The 15,733-nt window shown below is 32.7% G+C and overlaps 1 protein-coding gene across 10 annotated transcripts in view; it reads left to right on the forward strand.

The window, feature by feature from the left end:
- The first annotated feature begins 763 nt into the window (after positions 1 to 763).
- The window catches only part of LOC122317044 (calcium-transporting ATPase 8, plasma membrane-type-like), a 28,218-nt gene continuing 13,248 nt past the window's right edge, over positions 764 to 15,733 (forward strand). For 2 of the 10 annotated variants that reach the window (XM_043133933.1, XM_043133942.1), the window contains exons 1-19: positions 764 to 908; positions 1,063 to 1,241; positions 5,521 to 5,794; positions 6,090 to 6,161; positions 7,757 to 7,923; positions 9,008 to 9,124; positions 9,249 to 9,288; positions 10,238 to 10,350; positions 10,456 to 10,587; positions 10,718 to 10,807; positions 11,651 to 11,720; positions 12,471 to 12,541; positions 12,641 to 12,724; positions 13,050 to 13,127; positions 13,211 to 13,282; positions 13,753 to 13,836; positions 13,914 to 13,996; positions 14,074 to 14,182; positions 14,268 to 14,323. In XM_043133933.1, coding sequence (XP_042989867.1) covers positions 7,759 to 7,923; positions 9,008 to 9,124; positions 9,249 to 9,288; positions 10,238 to 10,350; positions 10,456 to 10,587; positions 10,718 to 10,807; positions 11,651 to 11,720; positions 12,471 to 12,541; positions 12,641 to 12,724; positions 13,050 to 13,127; positions 13,211 to 13,282; positions 13,753 to 13,836; positions 13,914 to 13,996; positions 14,074 to 14,182; positions 14,268 to 14,323 — 1,364 coding nt within the window. In that variant the 5' untranslated portion in view covers positions 764 to 908; positions 1,063 to 1,241; positions 5,521 to 5,794; positions 6,090 to 6,161; positions 7,757 to 7,758. Of the gene's footprint in view, positions 913 to 1,062; positions 1,242 to 5,520; positions 5,795 to 5,931; positions 5,988 to 6,089; positions 6,162 to 7,460; positions 7,924 to 9,007; positions 9,125 to 9,248; positions 9,289 to 10,237; positions 10,351 to 10,455; positions 10,588 to 10,717; positions 10,808 to 11,650; positions 11,721 to 12,470; positions 12,542 to 12,640; positions 12,725 to 13,049; positions 13,128 to 13,210; positions 13,283 to 13,752; positions 13,837 to 13,913; positions 13,997 to 14,073; positions 14,183 to 14,267; positions 14,324 to 15,733 lie in introns of those variants that run through there. The other 8 variants (XM_043133937.1, XM_043133939.1, XM_043133936.1 and 5 more) reach the window with 8 other exon arrangements.

Genomic DNA, 15,733 nt, shown 5'->3' on the forward strand with positions numbered 1-15,733 from the left:
ATCTTTGGTCCCAAACCTACCCTTAAGTTAGATTCAGAAATAAATATTATTTTTTACTATTAATATTATTTTAAGAGTTGATAAAATTAAATTATTTATCATATTTGATGTTAGAGTTTAAAAAAATTATAATTATAAGATGAGATCCTTTTCGAATTTAAACGAATCTAATTCTATCATACCTTTGCTTTATATCAATTGAGCGTTTTGTTTTATTGAAAATTTAAAAAAATATATTTAAAATAAAATTATCATCGAAAATATAAAAAGATAAAATTTAAAATCTTAAATTCCCTCTATCCTTCTATATTCATGTCTTTAATTTTCTTCAAGTCAAGGGAACAAATGGTCAGTGATATAAATTAGTATGGGACATGGTAACATTATTACTTTATTAAATACAATCGATGGACCTCGTTCGGTCTGTCTTTCTCTATCAGCACCGACCGATGTTCTTGGTTGCCGTTTAACACGAAAAATATACATGTGATATGATATAATATAATTGATGGTTCTGAAAAATTCCATGTGCGTGAAGTTTCTGGGAAATTTCGTTAGTCAACCCTACAGCCAACGGCATACGTACGCACGTATAAGTTATATCGTAATTATTACGAATCTGATCAAGTGTGTGGAAGATAGGGGCCATGCAGCTAGTCTGTGGTCTGTGTCATTACTAGCTAGTACAACTGCAACCATGCAGTACATTTTATTTATAAATAAAAAAACAACATGATGATATATGCATATAATATATTACCATATATATATACATGCACTAGATATACATCAATTCATATGATGAAACTTCTTCATCATGAGTTTATATATTCAGATGATCGTGTTGTAAGCTATTGACCCGTTTCAAGGGGCCGTATAAACAGGTGAAGCTGATCCTTGGGATTTAAGTACGTACGTATTTGAATTAATCTGCTAGCTCTTATATATATATATAATATATATGCTTATGCAATCTGTGAATCTTGTTCTTATTCCTCGATTGTCGATCGATCTCTCGACGAACATGAATCATGAGTTTAACAGCACGTACTTGTTAATTAGATTATTGAAGTCGATAATCTCTCAATTCCGGGGTGCCGCCGGGCATGCAGCTACCAGACTTGTACGTACGTAGATTCGACCAGTTTCTTTGATATATATATATATATATAGAACTGCTGATCAGCTGGATATCTTTCCTTCGAGCTTTCCTACGTATACTAGTCTTCGTTCTTGTCAAGGTAAGCATCTTTAATTTACATTATTTTAAGTAAATATATGTGTATGTATGTATATATATATATATATATATATATCCCTTTTTGCATTCTGAAATGTTGGCTGAGATGATCTCCACCTTCAACTTCCTAATTAATTACTCTGGCTGGCATCTGATCTCTATATAAATGATTGCATGCACGGAGAAGAATAAAATCGTATTCATACTAAAAACTACTACATATTAATCAAGTTCGTCGTGATGATCATCTTTTGATTGAACATGATCACTTAAACCTAAAAGAAAGAAGAATCAAAATGGAGGTTCTGATCAGCGCATGCAATTGAAATATATCTATATATATATATATATATATATATGTATATAATTGTGTGTGTTTTTTATTTTATATTTTTTGTCGAATTTATAAGGCCGCCGAGATATGCGAATTAAATTAACGTAGTTACTGAAAGTAATTTAGATCGAGATTAGTAGTACTGAATTTTTTGTTATTTTGCACGTAGATTCTTTTTCCAATCTGGATATATATATATATATTTATATGTTTGTGGATGTACGTGTGTTTAATGCAGTTAATTAACACCTGCACAACCAAAAATAAATAAAGCTTAGTACAAATAAAATACATGACCACACACACAAATATATCTATATATATATATAAATAAATATATGCATGAAACGCCGAATATCTTTGGTCATATAAAACTCAAAGCAAGCGTGGGAATATTGGTAGATAAAGTACCAATATGCATGGTAAAGATAAAGATAAAGACTCACATTTAGTCAAAAAACAAAAATATTGATAAAGATATCACAACAGTACTATTGGAAATTAAGCCAATGCATCGCATAGCCCAATTATATATCTGTGTTTCGGGTGTCCAAATTAATCGTTTCATTTTTCATTTAAACATATTTCAAACACTAATAAAGTTTTAAAACATTGATTTCATAGCACAGCTACAAGTTGGGAGATACTCACGATATATAGCACAGCTACTTTAAAAAAATGTGTGCTGTTTACCGAATCCCGGCCCCCCATTTAATACGCAACTTTAAACTAAAGGCACAGAATGGGATAAGATGCATAAGATCAATATGTAAGCTTTTTTCAAAGATAAGAATATGTAAATTGCCATGAACTTTCCTAGCCGGCATGGCCAGGATCGATGTTCAGTTTGTCGGCAAGAATATGACGTACGGATGTGACTTACATAATTTGTGAAGGAAAGAGATTTTTTTTGTCATAAGAAATCTCTTATTCTATTTTGGTCACGTATTTATATATAAATTGGATGAATATTTCTCTAATTCAGTTCAGAAGGAAAAAACTCTGTCCATTTGAAAACTCCATAATCCGGAATTTATAACTTTTATTTAAAAAGAAAGAGGTAAGTCGTAAATCACATGAGTGTTTTCTAAATAATTTCTTCATTTTTCATCAGAAGGCTTTAACATCTCTTGGTTGGTTTCTATCTCAATCAGGAATTAATGGTGCATGTTGATCTATTTGATCAAATCGAAATTAACACAATGATGAAAATTATAATCCATACTCCTGCGTTTTGGCTTGTCTTGTCAGTAATTAATTGTCTTAATGTTATAAGCATATAATATCATATTAGATCATGATATAGACATTCTAAAAAGAAAAAAAAAAGGAAAAAGATATAGACGGGCTCTATATATACTACATGATATACTTACAATTTTATTTATATTAATTTTACATGATTTTATCAGTTTTCTTTTCAAATTTGAATTTTGAATTTCATATTTTATAATTTTCAACATATTAATAGCTGATACATCAGCACAAATTATAATATTTTCTTAATGGTATGTAAAAATTATAAATATAAATAATATTTTTCTTAATATATATTTTTTTTGAGGGAAAAATTGTTCATGTCCTCCAAAGCTATAATTTTGTCAATCATTTTAGAATATAAATCTAAAACGTGACTTTAACTTCTTCTTGATTTATTTTGTAATCCATAAATCTTCATTCAATTAATTTGGTCAAAGTTGTATAAACTGTAAAGGGATCGATTTGGTTGGAAAAAGGTTGCCTTGAAGCCAAACAAGGTATGTACCAAAGGTCCTAAAGCACAAAGACATTCACGCTTTTGCTTTTGCTATACGGTCAATGCATGCTTTTAATTTGTTGTTCCAAGTCACTTTTTCTTTTACTATTATCTGGTTTTTGAAACTAATGTTACGTACTTTTTGGCTGAGGAAAAGTATAGTTTAGGGTAGATATGAGAATTTTGAATTTGAAATAAAAATTTAAAATATTATTTTTAGTATTATTATTATTTTAAAATTTGAAAAAATTATATTGAGATTTGAAAAAATTGAATTGCTTATTATATTTTGTGTAGAGATTTGAGAAAGTTGTAATGATGAGATGATAATTTTGAATTTGAAATAAGAATTCTCATCTACCAAGCTTGCTCTTGGATTTTGGGAAAGTTATAAAAGTAGTTTCTTTCCTTTCAACTAAGCATTCGGATTAGGAGTGGGTTTGTTTGGAAATATAAATATTTTAATATATTTTCAAACTATTTTATTACTATTTATAAATAATTCACTACTATTTACTAATATTTTATTACTATTCACAAATGATTTGAGATAATCTTACTCAAACGGAGCCTTATTTTTCTTCCTTACCATTTCCTCCTATTGTATATGATCCGCAAACAAAAATGAAGGGCAACAATCGTCACCATGCTCGATCCGTACTGTCAATGGATCCCAATCTACATCATCTTTCGTTTTTTCGTCTAAACTCTTTTGCTTCTCTCGAACAAGTTTGAAGACCTTTCAATAAAAATGGTCTGATCACTTTGAAGTTAATGCGAGTCATGCATAGCCTCCTTTACTTTTCATGAGGAAAAGGAATTAGCGAGTAGTACTACTTTAATTGGCTAGCTCGTAAAGTATGTTTCGCGTCTACGTAACTGTCCCATGCAAGATATGAAATGTTCTTGTAGTATTTGCGTGGACAGTCCGTACGTTTTGTGAGAATTAATTAATTAAAAACGTCTTAATAACTAGTACTCTTTCAGTTCAGAAATAGGTTACGCACTGTGCTCTTGTTTATACAGATGGAACAGGCTGTGACATATTGTCCGAAACCTAGATAATGTGGATTTATATTAAGTTTGTTTGCTTTCTGTCCGTAATCTATGCAGATCTGCTAATGCAGTACTGCGATCCTGTCAAGGCATGCATGCATATATAATATATATTATATATATATGGGTTATATTTACTAACACATATATATGGGTTACGAACACATATACATGGGTTCATAATTTCTTTATCGAGGAAAACACGAAAGGACGGAGAAGTTTCGCGTTTATCTCTGATAGTTAGCTAGAATCTGTGCGGGGTTTGATCATCTATAATATCATATATATCTTGGTCTTTGAATATATTCCAGAAAGAGCGAGCAGCCAATAGACAAGGATGCTGCGTGCATCGCAATCTGCTTTTAAAAGATGTATGAATTAAAGGATATCGATGCGCAGAGCATTACCGGTCAAAAAAAAATTGCACGTTAAAGCGTAAAGCCATCGAATAAAAGAAAGCTTATTTAAAATAAAAGACAAAAGGCATGACTGAGATCCTGATCTTCTTCTACTTAAATAAGAGATACAAGAGTGATCAGGGAGTGATAGAAAAACTCAGTTTGTTAGATTATTTTTCATTAACTGTAATTAAGAAAACTCTGCTTCATGTACTACGCATTAAGATCAACAATTTATTTCCATTTGATCTAAATAAAATCATGATAACTAGCCTTACCGCGCGCAGATCATCCAGAGAATTAGGACATCCTAACCCATTAATAACCTTTACATGCATGGCCATACCTAGCTAAAAAGGTAGCTTCGACCCAAAACAGGCATCTTTTTTTCATTAATCTGTTTTTAAGATTTTCAGCAGCGCATCCAGCAAGCTATGAAGGATATACATTCATCCACTGAGCAGAAAGGGTTCACAATAAACAGAGACACTATCATATATAATTATCTAATAATATTTGTAGAAAATGTAAAAAAAGGTGATCATGCGTTGATGATGATAGTGATTTCAATGGCCTATTGCTTCTGATATATATATTCCTTGTTTGAACCTCATGCATCCAATAAAAGTGCTCGAATAAATAGAATAAAAAGCGCGCGTTAGGTACATGTAGCATCTTATTGGGACTAAAGACTTATCTCTGGTACATACTTCATCTTTTACTTTTTCCGAATTAGGTCTCTCTGGCGTTCCTGTAGTGCTACTCTATATAATGTGGCTTTTCGCGGGGCGTTATGCGGCTCGAAACATCTCACTGTCTAACCTCTGCGGATATACTGCGATCGAGCAGCAGTAACCAGCTTTAATTCTCTTCCATGTTCTAAATTAAGTCTTGGTCGATCGATCGGCACCAAAAAGAAAAGAAAAATACTGCAGGAACGTACGTATATGTTGGTGATAAAATATATCGGGCGACATTAATGTCCAAGTCCATTTATTCTAGCTAGTACGGTATATATTTCTTGTCTAAGTTCCGTGTGAATCTCCTATTTCTTCTTGCACTGTCGGCAAACTTTAATTTTCCTTCTTTTTTTTTTCTTTCTTTTTTTCATTAATGCGAGCATTTTAAGGTCATATATATATATGGGTGCATGCACTCATGGTTTTCCTATCATTGGCATAGACTAACTCCCATTTAAGAGCGGTAGCTAGCTATATTGGATTTTTGCAATATATATATATATATATATGTATATATATATATATATGTATATATCTTGAGCATGAGATCAATTTTGTGATGCAGGGGTTTTACTAAGTTGTCTTTTTTACCACCGATCGAAGATAATCAATTCGAGCTAGCATCTGAAATCTCGTGGTACGTCTTTTTCTGGATTTTGCTTTATATATATATATATATATATATGTTGCTCTAATCAGCTTTCCAAAGAAGATAATTATCAGTTCTATACTCGTCATGAGTTCCATTACTAGATCAAACCCATTTTGCTCTCCCTTTGACGGTGGACATAGAAATGCTGAGCTGGGGGAGATCTTCGATCCCTTCTAACAGATCATGTCAGTAGAGCAACGGAAAGTATATTTTTGTATGCGATCATGAGAGGGGAGGGTATTAATTTTCAACGTTATACATCTCCAATAGGCCAGATATAGATCACCTTGGATAGACATAGCCCAAGATCGATGGTAATTAAATAGGAGTCATGACGTGGAGTTTGATATTGATCATGTATGTTCACTGGGACTACGTATATACCTGATGAAAAATGCTTTAGCTCTCAATAAAACAATCTCAGGATGGTCCTTACAAAATTTTTTATTTTATTTTTATTTATTTAATAATTAAGAAAATATTTTCTTTTAGAGGTTGTAGTGCTACCATACCTAATATTCCTACAAAAACGTATCAATCATTTGAATAAGAAAAATGATAGTGTGTTGCCGGGATTGTATTGCTCAATAATTTTTTTATATTTATACTTAAAGATTAAAGAAATAATTTTTAGTATATTAATGCATTTTTTTATTTTCTAAAAATATTTAAAAAAATTTAAAATTATGTTAAGTGGCACACCAGCAATGGTTGCTGGGGTCTGAATAAATGGTAGAATAATGATAGGGTTACAATCCACTTACTATCCATCTACTATTATTTTTATATTTGATTTTTTTTAATTTTTTATTTTACTTAATGATTAAAAAAGTAAATATTAATAAAATTATATATTTTTTTAATGATTAAAGATGTTAAAAAAATACTTAAAAAAAATAATAAAAAAATTTTAAATAAATTAAGATAATAGATGGATAGTAATAAAATAGTAACCCTATCACCATCCCCGGATGGTATAGCTCTCCATATTTTAAAAAGTCGGGAGTCGGGATGCCTTTTCAACCGTCTGTTTAGTCAGATAGTTTTTTTTAAAGAATTAAAAATGTCAATGTAGTGGTGGTAAAGATTTAGAAATTAGATAAAATAATTTTAAATAAATGGTAAAAGGAGAATAAAATATTATTTTATAATATTATTTATATTTTAAAATTTAAAAAAATTGATTTTTTTATTATATTTTATATAAAAATTTAAAAAAATTATAATGATTACGAGATAAAAATCGTCGGAGAAATTTTTTATTCGCCTTTGCTGAAATATAAAATCTGATTGCTGAAATATTTGTTTCTTGTGAGCAAGATAGTGAGAAATCTGAGGAGTTTTCTACCGCGGGGGACAACAACGTTTGTAAACATGTAGATAATAGAGAAAAGAGAGAAAATAAATCCGAGAGAAGAGGTTTTGAAAGCGAATGTCTGAAAAGTGGGGTTTTAATTGGATTGTGTCGAAGCGACAATTTGAGATTCTGTGAGAGGGATCGTTTGTTGAATTTTTTTTTTTCTATGCGTGTTGAGAAGAGAGGGAATTAGAGTGTGACGGTGTCATCTCTCCTGCGACAGAAATGAGTTTCTCACAGAATTCGCCGAGCCATCGGCGCGATAACGATATGGAGGCCGGAGCAAGCCGCTCCGGTGTCGGCATGAACGATGGCGATGAATCGTCTTCGGATCCTTTCGATATTACCAGCACCAAGAATGTCCCAATAGAGCGTCTCCGCCGCTGGAGGGTACGTTTTCCCTTTTCAATCCTCTCTCTCTCTCTCTCTGTTTTTACTTTTCATTTAGTTCTCCCAGAATTTTCTGTTCGTCAAGATGTCTTTACTATGTTTTCTGCTTTGGTGGGTTCTTGATCTTTTTGTTCTGCGTTTCTATTTTTTTCAACTATCGAGGTGGTGTTTTAGAACAAAATTCCATTAGAATTATTAAACTAGAGAACAGGAGCTGCTGTGCATAACCATCCTAATGGTTCTTAATTCAAACGTTGTCGTTTGAAATCTTCAAATGGTCGTTTATTATGTTCCCGCCAAATACACACCCATCAATCACAAAGGGACCATGCTCCACATCCCTGATTTGCTACGACTACCAAATGGACTTGGCCAAACGCTAACAAACCCACCACCTTCAGGGCGTGGTTCTTAAATCGATGCCCATAAATTCCTTGCCATTTCAGAGGGAAGCAAAAGATGATCAATACTTTCACCACTGCTTACACACACTTTCAATCCTTTACTTCAAAATGCCTTTTTATGAGGTTATCCAACTTTGAAATCTTCCCTAAGCTTGTCGTCCAGGCAAAATATGTGACCCTCAAAGGTGCCCTATTTCTCTAAATAGTTTTTATTTTTATAAGTTTTCTATAAATATTCTTCCAAGGAATAGAATAGGTAACTTGAGGGAAGAGACCATTACAGAAGGATTTGACCTAGAATGTCCGTCCTATGAAAAGAATCCAACAAAGTTTATCATCATCACCTCCTCTCAATCTGAAAGAGTACAAACAATTAAAGAATGAAGAGATCAAACATTTAAACTTCACTTTGCAATCATTTACCATTGACCGACATATTTTGTCCATGCCAAATATTGAAATTTGTAAATATTTAACGTCAAAATATATGCAGCCTTAATTTCATTATGTAATCTTACTATGTCAGCATAATGACAAGTATAACACTGCATTTCTAATGTTACGTAATGTTCAGCGGTCGTTATAGTGAATATTGTTTCTGTTACTCGAGTCACTATGTTGTAATTTCGAAGATAAGGCTGCTTATAATGTTTGGCTTATCTCAACTTTGTCATCTGTAGCAAGCGGCACTTGTGTTAAATGCCTCTCGTCGATTTCGTTACACCTTGGACTTGAAAAGGGAAGCAGAGAGGAAGCAAAGAATAGGGACTTACAAAGCACATGTTCAAGCCGTACAAGTAATCTACTTTCTTGTACCTGATTTTTTGGGCACTCTGATGGATTAACAAAAAGAAAAAAAGTTTCTTGTGCACTCTTTATAGCTTGAATGTATTTTCTAATTCATGAAATTGGCAATGTTAGGCTGCATATCGTTTCAGGGCAGCTGGGGCACAAGAAAATGGTACTTCTGCATCTGTGCTTTCTTGTGAAGATCATTTCCATGTCATTCTGGGTTTTAGAACTATCTCGCTCTGTTGTTATGTGATTTGTGCTTGTGGACAAGAATCTTCAATGTATTTTTATTTTTTGTGTTTGAGCTGTACTGTCATGTAAAATATTATATTTTCATGTGTGATTTGTGGAGATGAATCTTCAATGTTTTTTTTTTGGGCGTTTGAGCTACGTAAGATATTATATTTACATGTCTGATACTGCAATGCATTTTTTTTCTCAGCTATTTTATACTTCTTTCTCCTTTTCCTTTTAAATATTCACCAACTTGTAACCGATTACTCACAAGCATTGTTAAATTTCTGCATAGAGGGTAGTTGTGTATACTTGAAATTATTTTTAATGAAGTGGCACAATTACATCGATTAGTTGTAAATTGAGTTGTAAAATAGTTGTATGTGCATCATTACCCTATATATTATCTTACCCATAATATTTAATGAAGGTTTTGTATAACTATAGTTCTGTTGGTTTTTGTTGTAGGGTACAGTAGTCCAATACATCTTCTTTCCCATGCCGGTTTAAGATGTTTTGTTTGTAGGCTTGCAGCAGATCGTATGCCCTAGCAGGGCAGGTTTATGCTCAGCTAATATCTATGTTTGACATGTTCTCTGAACTTTTTTAATTAGTTGTTCCTCTTGTATAAATCCTTTGTACTTGGGCTATACCTCTTACATTTTCTAATAATTTAGTTTTCTAGTACTTTTTTGAAAAAAACACATTCTTTGAACTTTTGATGGGTGTGTTTCATGCCATGTTGTTTTATAATTTTTTAAGTTACCCTTTTTTATATTGCGATTGGTGGAATACATCATGACTTTTTAATTGCATTCTTGTGGCATGGATCGTTGATTTAAAAGTGTTAACATGATGATTTGTGTGCTGCATTCCACTGACAGAAACGCTGAGACCACCTCCACCACCCCCCACTGGCGATTTTGCAATTGGACAAGAACAGCTTGCTTTATTGTCAAGAAATCACGATGTTTTAACTTTGGAGCAATATGGGGGGGCAAGTTTTCCTTCAAATTATCTTTCCTTTATCTGATTTATGTATTATTTGTATACAGTATGTATAATTTTTAACGTATTATATACTTCCCTACCTTTACATCAGGTTAACGGGCTATCAAATTTGTTAAAAACAAACTTAGAGAAGGGGATTCAAGGTGATGAGCCTGATTTACTGAAGAGGAGTGCTGCGTTTGGATCGAACAAAATTCCTCCAAAAAAAGGGAGGAGTTTTTGGGTAAATTTTATTGCAAATTTGATCGTTTATAACACATTTTTTTTATTATTAGTATTATCTTTTCCTTGGTTGAAGATGGGAGTTTGAACTACTCTATTTACTTATTCTTTTTTATTGCTGTTTATCCTAGATGTTTCTCTGGGAATCTTGGCAAGACCTCACACTGATAATATTGATGATAGCTGCAGTGGCCTCTTTGGTTCTGGGTATAAAGACTGAGGTGAGCTTGGGCAGGGGACATGATACCTTATGCCTTCTGGTTCTTCTATTCCTGTAGACTAATCTATTACTTATGATGAGCTTCTTTCATTGCAAGGGAATAGTCTTTGTTTTGATAAAAGACATCATTTTATTTGAGCCACATCTTCTTTTGCTTATGAAGAAACCAAATATTTTCTACAAAAGCTAAGAGTTGGCTATGCATGATTGGCTTTGGAGACAAAATACATCTTTATGTCATGTGACTACAATGTGGCAAGACATTGAAATTGATGTTAATATTGTCTTTCCTCATAAATATGTGGAACTTGGAGCTTTTCATTAAGAAGTGACTCATTAAGTTGGAAAAATGCTCCAGTCACACATGATGATGATCTAAAAATTTGAATTATAACATGGGTAGCTTTCTTTGTATGGACAACGGCTCATAAGATCTTGAACATGGACAACCTAAGGCAGAGAGGCATCTTATGGTCAAGGATTGGCGTTCTATGTGCAAGAAGGATTTTGACAACAAGAGGTGTGGAGGTAGAATAGTAGTGCAGAAAGCCATCTTGCCCACCTGTTGCTGTTCTACTTTTCCTTCTTTACCCATGGGTTGTGCCCCTCTGCTAAAGTCTAAATAGATAAAGAGTCATTTTCAGAGCTTGTGGCTATATCTGTTGTGGTTTTGATCACTGTTTGTTAGTGAGATTCACTTTCTGGTTTGATTTTATTTCAGATTTGCTTTCCTTTCTCTCTTAGCCTTGTGTTCTTACATTGCTTTTCTCTTAAAATATCTGAGACAAAATCCTTTTACTTATCTCGTGACATTATGCGTTATTCTTCATTTTTTGTATTATAGGGTATCAAGGAAGGGTGGTATGATGGAGGAAGTATTGCTTTTGCAGTTATTCTTGTCATTTTTGTTACAGGTATTGAATTGAATGTTTGATCAAAGTTTTATTTTCTTAAAAGATTGTTCTATTTTTTGTGATTAACTTTGATATGGTGTATTGGTACACCTGTAGTTTGCCTAACTGTACTGAGTTTTATTATTATTTCTTCTTCTTTATTGTTTTTAGACATTGTTCCTTATTTTTGGACAAGATCTTGGTAGGGACATGTAGACAAGAGTACCTGTTTTTTTTTTTTTTTTTTTTTTTCTTTCTTTTTTTTTTTACAAGTATAAACAAGAGGACCTGAAAGCCTTGTAATTATCTTTGTAATCATGGGCCTAGGATAAATATAGCTGATAAAAGAGCTAATCCGGCACCATGCATTGAGCTTTTTAAGATCTTGTTGGCCAAAAAAGGGTAAATATTAAGTAGTATTTGTTGACATATGCACATTTTACTTACCTGGTTTTGTATCGTTTAGTTGATAGCTTTATTTTTATGGCATGTTATAAGTTCCCTCGTGTACATTATTGCTCTATGTATAATTTCTTAAATAAAAGTTATTACCTGAATGCCTGCAAGCTGTTGTAATTAAGAATTTAAATTTTAGTCTGTTCTATTTTGATGTACTGTCTGAAATTCTCTATGAATCTTTAATTCTTAACCTGATTGTGAAATGTCATTTATTTATTCTTTACAACTCGGAGGGATTTAATAATTGTGGTCTCCTTTATTTGCATTATTATAAGTTTTGGCTCATTGTCTTTGTAATTCTTTCTTATACAGCTATAAGTGATTACAAACAATCTCTTCAGTTCCAAAATTTAAACAAGGAGAAAAGAAATATCCATATGGAGGTATACTTTATGGCTTTATGTGCTTTATTCTTTTCTTTTTCATTTTCACATTGCTTGGTTATTTTATCTTAGGATTTTATTTGAAGATTCACTTTATAGGTTATTAGAGGTGGCAGAAGAATTGAGATATCTATATATGACATTGTTGTTGGTGATGTTGTACTACTTAACATTGGTAATCAGGTACATGTTTCTTTTTTGTTGTTCTTATTATATATATTTTCGTTGGAGCTTTGAAAATCGTGAACGCTCTTTGGATGATTTCAGATGTTTCTTCTTTCACACCCTATTCCTTTGGGCTTTTGTTATTGTCCCCAATGGGGCTAGCTTTCATGATTCTCTTGTATTCATATCTAGCTCCTAAGTTGTAACTAGGTGTTCTCTTTGTGTACTTCTTGTGTACTTGGACTTTGCCTATTTACTTTATTCAGAAAAATTTTGTTTTTACCCATAAAAAATAATATATTACCGTTGTTATTTAAAGTTGACCTTCTAAATCTTTCTGCAGGTCCCTGCCGATGGAATTTTAATTTCTGGTCATTCTCTTGCAGTTGATGAATCAAGTATGACTGGAGAGAGCAAGATTGTGAGCATTCCTAGCTGTCTTCTTGTTTTAATATATCAATTAATATTTTTTTTTCCTTTTTTGAAAAGTGAACTTTTTTCCAGGTTCACAAGGATTCCAGAAAACCGTTTCTGATGTCTGGCTGCAAAATTGTAGATGGTAGTGGCACCATGCTGGTAATATACGATTTTCTTAGCTTTTTTAGCAAGTATATCTTATATTCTAATATCTATTAGTACCATATGAGAGATAGTGGGACATGAAACATTGATGCGATTGCCTAGATTAAACAATTTTTGGCAAAAAGGAAGTTTGTTTTGATAAAAAAAAAAAAAAAAAAAAAACATTATGTTGGAGTTTATTTTTATCCCCTGAAAGCATACGTGTATAATTTTCATATATGGATCAGTTATTTTGATGTCTCTATATTTCATATATGATTGTTTTTACTTTTATAAAAAATGTATGTCACCACTGTTCTTTTTAGGGGTTTACCTTTCTCTTGCTGGAGATGGAAACGATGTTTCTTTATAAATCTATACATGTATTTGAAACCTTTTATATCTGGTCAGTCTCTCACATTGAGTCAACTTGCTTTGTGGTTTACCCATGTTATATATGTTCCTTTTATTTGTTTATGTACCAGGTGACTAGTGTTGGCATGAATACTGAGTGGGGATTGCTCATGTCTAGTATTTCAGAAGACACTGGTGAAGAGACACCGTTGCAGGTCTGCTATCTTTTCGATGTTTTCTCTTGAAACTCATATTTTGCACATTATGTTTACTTTTAAATCATTTGTTTTAGGTACGCCTAAATGGGGTTGCAACTCTCATTGGTATGGTTGGACTTTCAGTAGCTGTCTCTGTCTTGGTTGTTCTTTTGGTCAGGTAAATTAAACTTGGGACTGCTCTCTCTCTTTGATAGTGAATTATTGTGGATGACCTCATAAATTGAATATATGCAGATATTTTACTGGCCATACCAAAAACTCAGTTGGAAATCCTCAGTTTATAGCAGGCAAAACAAAAGCTGGTGATGCCATAGATGCTGCCATTAAAATTGCTACTATTGCGGTATGTGTTTCTTGTGTATGTAGATATATATTTATTATTGTGTAGAGAATTTTATTTTCCTATTACCTTTGTTGAAATCTTGTAGGTCACCATAGTAGTAGTTGCAGTACCCGAAGGGCTTCCCTTGGCTGTTACCTTAACGTACGTTTGCCTGGCCTTATATATAATTTTGTTCAGATTCTTGACTTTTTTTTTAATCTCTCCTACATGGCAACCCATGTTCTTTCATTTTATTATTTTCTTTCCGTAGTTCTTGTATTACCTTCAATTTATATATAGCTCAGATTGGTATTACCAATATCACCAATTTCTTCGTGGCTCAAGCAGTTGAGATATTCTAAGCCTACCTTCCCATTAACTTACAAATGGTGTTGCTTCTAATTTCTTATTAGTGCAACCCATATCGATGTGCATATTGGAATGTATATACTTGTACATTGGAGTTGGCAAATGATGAACGTTGTTGTAAAATAAAATAAAATATAAATCTTCTTAAAATTCCTTTAGGTTGTTACTTGGGATATTAAATGATCAAATATTCTAATTTTAAACCTGTAGACGTTTATGGAGGAAAAATACTTCTCTCTCATTTAATTGATGTACAAACATATATATGCACTACATACACTTGACACTTATACCCTCACACACTTATACTAATTACAAACATATCCTCTAACACTCCCCTTCAAGCTGGGTCATATATATTATATAAACCCAGCCTGAAACAAATAAGTTTTAACCGACTACAACACAAAGACTTAGTAAACACATTTGCAAGTTGATCAGCAGACTTCACAAAAGATGTAACAATGTCACCACTTAGTATCTTATCTCGAATGAAGTGAAAATCAATCTCTATATGTTTAGTCCTCACATGGAACACAGGGTTGGAGGCAATATGCATTGCGGCTTGATTATTACAAAATAACTCGAGAGGGATAGGAGCTAGAAACCCAATCTCTTGAAGGAAGTGTTGCAACCATGTCAGCTCACTAGTAGTGTAAGCCATTGCCCTGTATTCAGCTTTTGCACTAGACTGAGCTACTACTGCTTGTTTCTTACTTTTCCATGTAACCAAGTTACCTCCTACAAAAGTACAATATCCAGTAGTAGATCTTCTATCTGAAGGTGATCCTGCCCATCAGCATCTGAAAAGGCTTCAACCCGAAAATGTCAATTTGGTCGATACAGTAATCCAAGACCAAGTGCTCGCTTAAGATAACAAAGAATATGAATTACAGCATCCCAATGTGAGACCCTAGGTGTTTGTAAAAATTGACTCAGTACACCCACTGCATAAGAGATGTTTGGTCTAGTGATAGTGAGATAATTCAATTTCCCAATAAGTCTTTGATACCTACCTGAATCTCCAAACAACTCCCATTCCTCTTTCAAAAATTTACGATTTGGGTCCATAGGGGTATCAATAAGTCATGTACCCAACATGCCTGTTTCTTTCAGAAGATCAAGTACATATTTTCTGTGAGACAGGTTCATACCTTCTGTAGATCTACTGACTTCAATTTCAAGAAAATATCTGAGCTTGCC

This window comes from Carya illinoinensis, chromosome 7 (assembly GCF_018687715.1).
Source record: "Carya illinoinensis cultivar Pawnee chromosome 7, C.illinoinensisPawnee_v1, whole genome shotgun sequence".
Classification (NCBI taxonomy): domain Eukaryota; kingdom Viridiplantae; phylum Streptophyta; class Magnoliopsida; order Fagales; family Juglandaceae; genus Carya; species Carya illinoinensis.